This window comes from Phalaenopsis equestris, unplaced genomic scaffold (assembly GCF_001263595.1).
Source record: "Phalaenopsis equestris unplaced genomic scaffold, ASM126359v1 Scaffold000002, whole genome shotgun sequence".
Lineage (NCBI taxonomy): Eukaryota > Viridiplantae > Streptophyta > Magnoliopsida > Asparagales > Orchidaceae > Phalaenopsis > Phalaenopsis equestris.
Window position 1 is genome coordinate 27,231,030 of NW_018164444.1, and position 8,593 is coordinate 27,239,622.

The 8,593-nt window shown below is 36.8% G+C and overlaps 2 protein-coding genes across 2 annotated transcripts in view; both read left to right on the top strand.

Annotated features, from left to right (window-relative positions):
• The first annotated feature begins 404 nt into the window (after window positions 1-404).
• LOC110038480 lies at window positions 405-1,089 on the top strand. Its single transcript, XM_020743338.1, has one exon. The coding sequence runs from the start codon at window positions 510-512 to the stop codon at window positions 870-872; it is 363 nt and encodes a 120-aa protein (XP_020598997.1). The 5' UTR covers window positions 405-509; the 3' UTR covers window positions 873-1,089.
• A 3,659-nt stretch (window positions 1,090-4,748) lies between these two features.
• Window positions 4,749-8,593, top strand: part of LOC110026668 (sucrose synthase 4-like) — a 28,521-nt gene continuing 24,676 nt past the window's right edge. Inside the window, exons 1-8 of the mRNA XM_020727710.1 lie at window positions 4,749-4,994; window positions 5,081-5,204; window positions 5,284-5,438; window positions 5,542-5,734; window positions 5,853-5,971; window positions 6,270-6,486; window positions 6,651-6,746; window positions 6,943-7,116. Coding sequence (XP_020583369.1) covers window positions 4,897-4,994; window positions 5,081-5,204; window positions 5,284-5,438; window positions 5,542-5,734; window positions 5,853-5,971; window positions 6,270-6,486; window positions 6,651-6,746; window positions 6,943-7,116 — 1,176 coding nt within the window. The 5' untranslated portion in view covers window positions 4,749-4,896. The remainder of the gene's footprint in view (window positions 4,995-5,080; window positions 5,205-5,283; window positions 5,439-5,541; window positions 5,735-5,852; window positions 5,972-6,269; window positions 6,487-6,650; window positions 6,747-6,942; window positions 7,117-8,593) is intronic.

The following is an 8,593-nucleotide window of genomic DNA, read 5'->3' on the forward strand; positions in this document are numbered from 1 at the left end:
TTGGTGTTATAATAACACAATAACACATGAATAACACATGAATAACACACAATAACACAATAATAACACGGGAGAGAATATTCCCCCGCGTTACTGCGCCGTTTTTTTCTCTGTCGGGAATATTTCCCGTGTTATTCAAGTGTTATTGTGTGTTATTCATGTGTTATTGTATCCTGAAAATATTCTTGCTGTTATAATAACGCAATAACACATCAATAACACATGAATAACACGCAATAACACATGAATAACGCGCAATAACACATGAATAACACAGGAGAGAATATTCCCCGTGTTACTGCGCCGTTTTTTTTGCTCTACCGTGCGAGATATCGTGGCGTGTTTTGATTGGCTACGCACGTTATTTTTAGTACTGATGTAATATTTCTTCCACTGATAAAGCGTAAAAACCATTTTTGGTTGGGCTACACATTTGCTCCCCTCTATACAGCAAAAGGAAGAGAGAAACAGGGAGAGCGTAAAGAAGCAATCTTTAGAAGCATTACGTGATGATAGAGGAAGGCCGGGGCGGGGCGTCTCCGCCGCATGGTTTTCTACTTCTACTGGTGGCCGGAGTACTGGCGGCGGCGCCATTCTTCCTCGGAGACGTGGGCGATGCCGTACCGGAAGCCATTTCGGATTTGCTTACCCCAGTGGGCCTCCTGCTCCTGCCTGTAGTGCTCGTTATCGTTATCCGGTTCCTCTCTTCGGACCGAGCTTATGCTATCTCCGATCTCTTTTCCTTTGGGCCGCCGGACGCCATTCACCGAGTCGGCGGATCCCCCTTAGGCGTCGCCGCCGTTCTCCTCCTACTTCTGCTTCTTCTCTACTATCGCGTTACCATCTTCTCCGACGATGACGCCGGCGACTGAGGCGGTTCGGCTGCTTTCCTGTTTTGCCCCTGCACAATGGGGGTGCTTTTGTCTATATCTTCATGTTTTCAGATCTGATGCTTTGTTTGTGTGCATCTATGAAATGCTGATATGGGCAGATCTAGAAAAATCTTACCTTTTTTTAGACGGGTTGGACAATATTTAGTGCTTATTTGGTTGTGCATCTGCTTTGGAGAAGAATGATTTTATTTTCTTACATGGTGTTTGATTGAGCGTGTAGTTTTTTCTATGTGAGCTAATGGATTAGTAGTAAGAATGCTATCTTTCAACCAAAATTTTTTAGGAAAAAAATAGTTAAGTTTTAAGCAGCAGCCCTGAAGTTACTTCGTGGAGAAAGATCTTCTCTGTGGAAATCTACTGAATTCAGTTGTTTCTGACAAAAAATGACTAATGTAATATATAAAAAAAATTATGGCTTTCAGAATGATTACAATAAAATAACATAACAAATGTTTTATAAAATTACTCGGTGATTTTACATCTCAACTTTCAAATTTTGTATTTCACTCAAAACAATTTAACATGAATATATTTTAAAAACAACATACAATGCGTATAATTATCTCCATAAAAATTATTTTCCCAAGTGAAGAAGAAGACGTGAAATGAGATTAATGACTGATCTAACATCTAAGGTTTAATAATTGCACTGCTCACTTTTTTAAAAATAACCAACAGTGCACAATACTGTCTCTATAAGAAACATTTTTAGATTGAAGAAGATGAGGTGAAATGAAATTATTAGCTATTCTAACATCTAAACTTTCAAACTTGCATTAACTCACAACAAATTCAGACCAATATTTTAAAAGCAACCCACGGGGCACATGAGTATCTCCATAAAAATTGTTTTCATGTTCAAGAAGAGTTAAACAAAATGCCAATGCATGAGCTGAATGTTATCACTAAAGCAACAAATTAAGCAAAACGCCAAAACAACGAAAATGGTCATACCACCTCATCCACCAAAACATCAACAACAGCGCAAACTATCAGATCACAACAACGAACACTAAAATGATATGATTGCATACAAAATGAGCAGCCACGGCCAACGACAGCGAAAACAAATGGAGAGGGGAAGGGGAACCAGGAGTTTGCCCTATAACTACAGCTATATAAGAATGGATGGAAGGAGCCAAAATGAAATATGGGGCCTTTGCAGGGACATAGGAGAGAAATAGAGAAAATGTAGAGAGGTAGCATTGACATTACAAACGCGGAACGAAGATTAAACCACATAATGCGCCTGTCTCCCCCCATTCCAGCTTTTGCCGTTTTCGCAAACGATAGATGCCAAAAAACAATGAAAATGGCACCCCCAAACGACCCCTAACTACATTTTGAAAATGATAAGCAGAGAAAACGGTGCCCCAAACAAACCCTTATCTTTTTCTAATTATTTCTATAACATTATAGTGTTTAAATAAAATAAAAATTTATTATTCCTCCCTCACGTTGATACACTAATTATAAATAATAAAATTGGATTTATATATTAGTATCCTTGAAGTTATTGAGAGAATGAATAATTTGCTTGTTCATCATGTGCACACTAATGAGAATTGAGTGCTAAGAAGGCAAGTGATGATCATTGGATAACATTGATGGTGCAAGCTATGAAAATATTAGAATCAACAACATGATCAATGGCAAATGAGATGGCGGCCCGATGATTGGGTATTTGAGCATTCCCTTTAGCGGAAAAAAAAAATCCTCAACCTAGAAAAAAAATACAACGACTTGACTAATGTAGGCATTATATTCTACAATAAGAGCATTTGTATCATAAGAAAGACCTACTTCTATGCATTAAATTGATGGTAAAAAAAAAAAATTCAAATGAGTCGAGAAGAAATATTTCAAAAAGGAAAAGTCATAGCTCTGCCTATTAATGCATGACCCCGATATTACCGAGGTTATGTGAAGTTGTTCATAACCTGCATTCCTCAATTTCATTCCTTCAAAATTACCTGATTACCCCGCATTGTGTATCTATTTGAGCGATCCTCCTTCGGTTTGCTATGTAAGGTTTTTTTCTCTATTTGCTTTCCTTCATCATCCGTTGCTTGTTTTGACAATTGATAGCATTTTCTTCTTCTCTTTCCTTAATTTTTCGATACTTTCTACTGCAAGTTTTTAGCTAAACAAGTTATTCTTCTTCGAAGTGCTTTTTTTTTCATCTTGGGAGTATTAGGGTATGTTCGAGGTAGCTTCTTTGTTGTGCCGTGGTACGAAAACACACTTTGGAGCGTTTGGTTTCCATGGCGTTTGTGCGTTTATTTGAACACAACCAGGGTTATGTGAAGTTGTTCATAACCTGCATTCCACATATTTCGTTCCTTTGATATTATCTGGCCACCTCGTAATGTGTATCTACTCGAACAATCCTCCTTTTGTTCACTATGTAGGGTTTTTTCTTCCTTTGATTTCCTTCATCATCTGGTACCTATTACGACGATTACTAGTGTTTTCTTCCTTTGATTTCCTTCATTTTTTTAAAACTTTCTATCATTTAACTTTAAAGGTTTTCCTCAGTGGTTTGTGGTTTTTGTCTCGGTGGATTTGTTATTTACGGTTTATAGTTTGTGCATACACCCAAATGCTTTATATATGTTTTTCTATAAAGTTGTTTGGGGAATTTTTTTTACGACTTTCTTTTTTTGTGATCTTTTTGTCTCTATGTCAATGAGGCTGTTCTTTGTCTCGGTTTGCTGCACTTTGTGGTTTGCTCTTTGTCTCGGTTGGGTTGCTCATTGTGGGCCGTTCTCTGTCTTGATTAGGTTGCTATTTATAGTTTTCTCTCTATCTCATTTGAGTTGCTCTGGATATGCTAATTAAATTTTGATGAATAGCTATGTGAATTGTTGTTTGATGAATGGGGGAACCAAATTTATTTGTTTGATGAATCTACTTTGGTGGTATTGCTCTTTGTGGTTTACAGGCTCAATCCATGCTTAAATAATTTTGGGTTGCTCTTTATGGTTTGTGGTTCCTTTGAGGACTTTCGGCATAAACCTACGTGCAAAATTTTTTGATAGAGATGCCTTCATTTTTTTTTTTAATTGTTTACCTGTGAAAATTTGGGTCTTTATTTCAAATTCAATATAGTGACATGTTAATTGTTGTTTTAATCGTTTTCTTTTATTTTGATTGTTGTGCTACTTAATGTTAAATGAAATATAGGATCTTGATATAATATTTGAATTTATGGTTTTTTTGAGATTCTGAATGTAATTTATGTTTTCATGTATGAGTTATTCATCACGGACTCATAAAATTATATTTTTTTGTATGAGTTATACAACTTGGACTGATTATCTTATAAATATCACAACAATAATAAAAAAAAATAACTTGTTATTATAAACAACTGCAACACAATTAATGCACTACAATATAAAATAACAAAAGACAAAGCTTCCCCCTAATAGTTTCACAACAACTTCCTAACACAACTTTTTCCTTGCCTCATAATAGATAACTCTTCCAAACAGACTCCTAATTTATCTCTCAGATTTTTGCTGTTTTTTTATTTTTTAGTGTCCACTCTCGTTAATTTTGCGATTATATTTTCTCTCAATTTGTATTTGATTTCTTATATATATATATTATTTTCTCTCAATGTGTGTTTGATTTCTTATATATATATATATATATATATATATATATATGTCACAGTCAATTTTTTAATAAAATTTAGACCATGATCATATTCACGAGCGTTATAGTGCCAGAATCGACTTCGATTTTCTTGAACGCGTGGCACGACGTTGACGTCCATTCTGCGCCACTGTTTAATCAGCAGAAAGGGTGCCCACTTTCACACTACAATATAAATATTATCAAGCTTAAATCTGTGCGCTGCAGAAAAATTTAAAACAAGGACCCGACCACAAATGGCAACTTTATCTGCCTAAAACTGCGTGCGGAATTTCACTCTTCCATCTCATTCACTTCTCAACTCGATCACGGAGAAGTTACACAGACGCGAGGAATCGCCATGGCGACGCAGAAGCTTGGGCGCGTACCCAGCATCCGCGAGAGGGTAGAGGATACCCTCTCGGCCCACCGCAACGATCTCGTCTCTCTGCTCTCCAGGTCTCTCCTTCTTGATTCTGATCGATCCAATCACCGGCTTTGAAACCCTAATCACTATACTGTACACTCTTTGAACGTTATTTCAGGTATGTCAACCAGGGAAAGTGCATCCTACAGCCCCATGACCTCTTGGATGGTCTCTCGGCAGTTGTCGCCGACGACAAGAAGCTTGCAGAGGGCTCCTTCTTCGAGATTCTGAAGTCTGCTCAGGTTCTCTTATTGACTCTCTCTCTCTGTAGTTGAATATTTTGTTGCTCGTTTTATTCAGCATCTGTTTTTGATGATTTAGGAGGGAATTGTGCTGCCTCCATTCGTGGCCATTGCCATACGCCCGCGACCAGGCGTGTGGGAGTACGTTCGAGTGAACGTCCACGAACTCATCGTGGAGCAGCTTGAAGTTTCAGAGTACCTTCAGTTCAAGGAAAAGCTTGTTGATGAACATTAGTAATGATACAGCCGGAGCTGTCTTTCTTGAACTCTGTTTCTGTTTCCGTCTCTGATTTTCATTTTCCACTGAAATGATGCGTTCCGTATGTATTATTGACAGTTCTAATGATAATTATGCTTTGGAGCTGGACTTTGAGCCCTTCAATGCTGATTTTCCTCGCCCGAATAGATCTTCTTCCATAGGAAATGGGGTTCAGTTCCTCAATCGGCACCTTTCTTCAGTCATGTTTCGAAACAGGGAAAGCTTAGAACCTTTGCTGAACTTTCTGAGAGCCCACAAATATAAGGGCCATGTAAGCTTGAGTTTCATTTGATGTGAATGCTCTGCCCGCTCCACCACACCCCTCCCCCCCCCACACCCAATTTTTTTGTAGCTGTTACTTACGTTGGGATCGCTGCGTACATGGTCAGATGATGATGCTGAATGATAGGATACAAAGCTTATCAAGACTCCAGTCCACCCTATCCAAAGCTGAAGATTATCTGTCTAAGAGCGACCCAAACACGCCATTCTCTGAAATCGCTCACAGGTAACAATATGTCCTTAATTTGTATTGAAAATATTCACCTTCTTCTATGCCGTGGCTGCTGGCGATGGTTGCAGATAATATACATTAGCAACCATTGCTCAATAACGAGATTCTATAATGAAATTTTTGTTTATTGTGGATCATAGATAATTAAATTGAAGAACTGAGCATGCGTCTCTTCTTTGGTAATATATTTCTAAAAAGTATATGCTGCAACATCAGTGCAAAGTAGGGTCCACTTTTTCAAATACAATTTTTTATGTTTTCTCAGCACATTCAGATTTTAATTAATTACCAGGTTCCAAGAGATGGGATTGGAAAAAGGTTGGGGTGACACAGTTGGGCGTGCACTTGAGATGATCCACCTTCTTTTGGATATACTTCAGGCTCCTGATCCAGCATCCCTTGAGAAGTTTCTGGGGAGAATACCAATGGTTTTCAATGTCGTAATTCTTTCACCACATGGCTATTTTGGCCAGGCTAGTGTTCTAGGACTACCTGATACTGGAGGACAGGTATTCTTTAAGTGGAGTTAAAGAACAATGATTGTTTACCTGTTTTTGAAGGCTCCATTGAAGTCTAGATAAATGTTCTTTCTTTTGTTGTGTAAAAATTAATTTTGAAACTTTGACTATCACCAAATAGCATGTTTTCACGTCTATTACCGCTTTGTATTCAGGTTGTCTATATTTTGGATCAAGTTCGTGCTCTTGAGAGTGAAATGCTTTTGAGGATAAAAAACCAGGGGTTAAATGTTGATCCACGAATTCTTATAGTAAGTTTCATTCTTCACATCCCTAGACCACCTCCTTCCTCCAATTTTAGACCCCCACACACAAACCCACCTTTACCCTACTGAACCTCTTCCTTAATCATACACAAGGGTCCCCTGTTTTATATGTTTTAATCACCTCTTCTTTCCTATTTCTATCAAGACGAAGATCCTATTTTAATTTCTTTGAAAATGAAAGATTACAAGGTTGATACCAGAAGCAAAAGGAACAACCTGCAACCAACGACTGGAGCGAGTTACAGGAACAAAGCATTCTCACATTTTGAGGATTCCTTTTAGAAATAAAAATGGAATTCTCAGAAAATGGATTTCAAGGTTTGATGTGTGGCCTTACTTGGAGACATTCGCTGAGGTAAATATTTTTGAATATATAATTTGTAGGTTTCTTTCACATGCCTATTTTTGTGATTTTAGTTTGGGTTTTTATACTTTTAGATTTGGCAGATTTGATGACTTATCTACTTGAACGACTTATCATTTGGTTGGCAATAGGGAGATTAGATGTTTTTATAGATATTTCCTGGATGAAAAATTTAAAATCTCATTCTTTATCATTGTTTTTGCTTGGCAGTATATAGTACTTTATTTTGTAAATCCTTCTTTTTTTAATGTTTGGACACAAATAAATTTTTTTTGCCTATTAACTACACTGGATGGTGATCTTGATCTACCAATTTGATTATACTTCAAGTGATCTTGATCCACACATGCTTAGCCCTCCTAAATGAATGGGACCCCAAGGGAAATTCGATAATTTAACACGTGGAACTTTCATTTGTCTCAAAAATTTTGTGCTGGTTCTGATTAATCTTTACCCAGTTCCATATTGTCCTCTACTCTGAACACCTGGGATGATGGGGCTTTACTTATTGACTTTTTGTGTTCTTTTCTATGTTGGTAGGTTGTAGACTTTAATAATTCGTGCTGACTCTTTTATAAGTGTTGGTTCTAGACAAATTTTTAGATGATAAATTGGATATCAGACATGACATTATTCAAAGAATTCATCCTTATTTACGAGGATTTTATGATTTGGTTTGAGCTTTCTCATATGCATACTGGTTATTTACTGCTCCGTATCACATGATAGAATGTTTTATTAAGGCTTATTCGTAGGCGCTCTGTCGCCTTGGGTTGTTGTAGACCTTGGTTTTTTTAGTCAGATGAGCTAATCAGTCTAGTTTAACCTAAATATTCTTGTTAGCAACCATGAATTGCATTTTTCAAGGGGCATTTTAAACTTTTGCGGATGCTTAGATACTAGAATAACTTTAAGTTGACCTTTGGCGATGAATGCCTTCATGCACTATCAAGCATGCTCCACAAATGAACACTTGGAGGATTGAGTTATTTGATAACTTCTAAGCTTTGTCCATAACTGTAATTCAATTTTTATTTTGTGGCGAATAAGATCAGGATATTGTAATTTTTGTTCTACCAAATGTGAACAAATTTGCTTTTGATGTTTTGATGTGGTGTGCCCCCTTGCCAAACAACACACATACAAATTTTTTTTTCAAATACACGCCTCAACTCATGACATGCAATAGTGCGAATTGCTTTACATTATTCCAACAAAAAATTTAAAATTCCTTGAATCACATGACTAAATTCTTTTTTTGATATATGCAGGAATTTGCTTTTGACAGGCTATTATGCCTCTTTAAAATTCATCCATGATTTTCAATATGAATTCTTTATTTCTATTCTATATATTTGGGGTTTGCAGGTTTGTTCATGAGTGTTAAAATTTCTTAAGATTAGGATATTGTCATTTTAATTGTCACTTTTCAAATTCCTTTCATTGGGAATTTCAGCAGGAACTTAAT

What these genes read in the sequence shown, in the direction of transcription:
- LOC110038480 (XM_020743338.1), top strand. Translation starts at nt 510, where the DNA reads ATGATAGAGGAAGGCCGGGGCGGGGCGTCTCCGCCGCATGGTTTTCTA.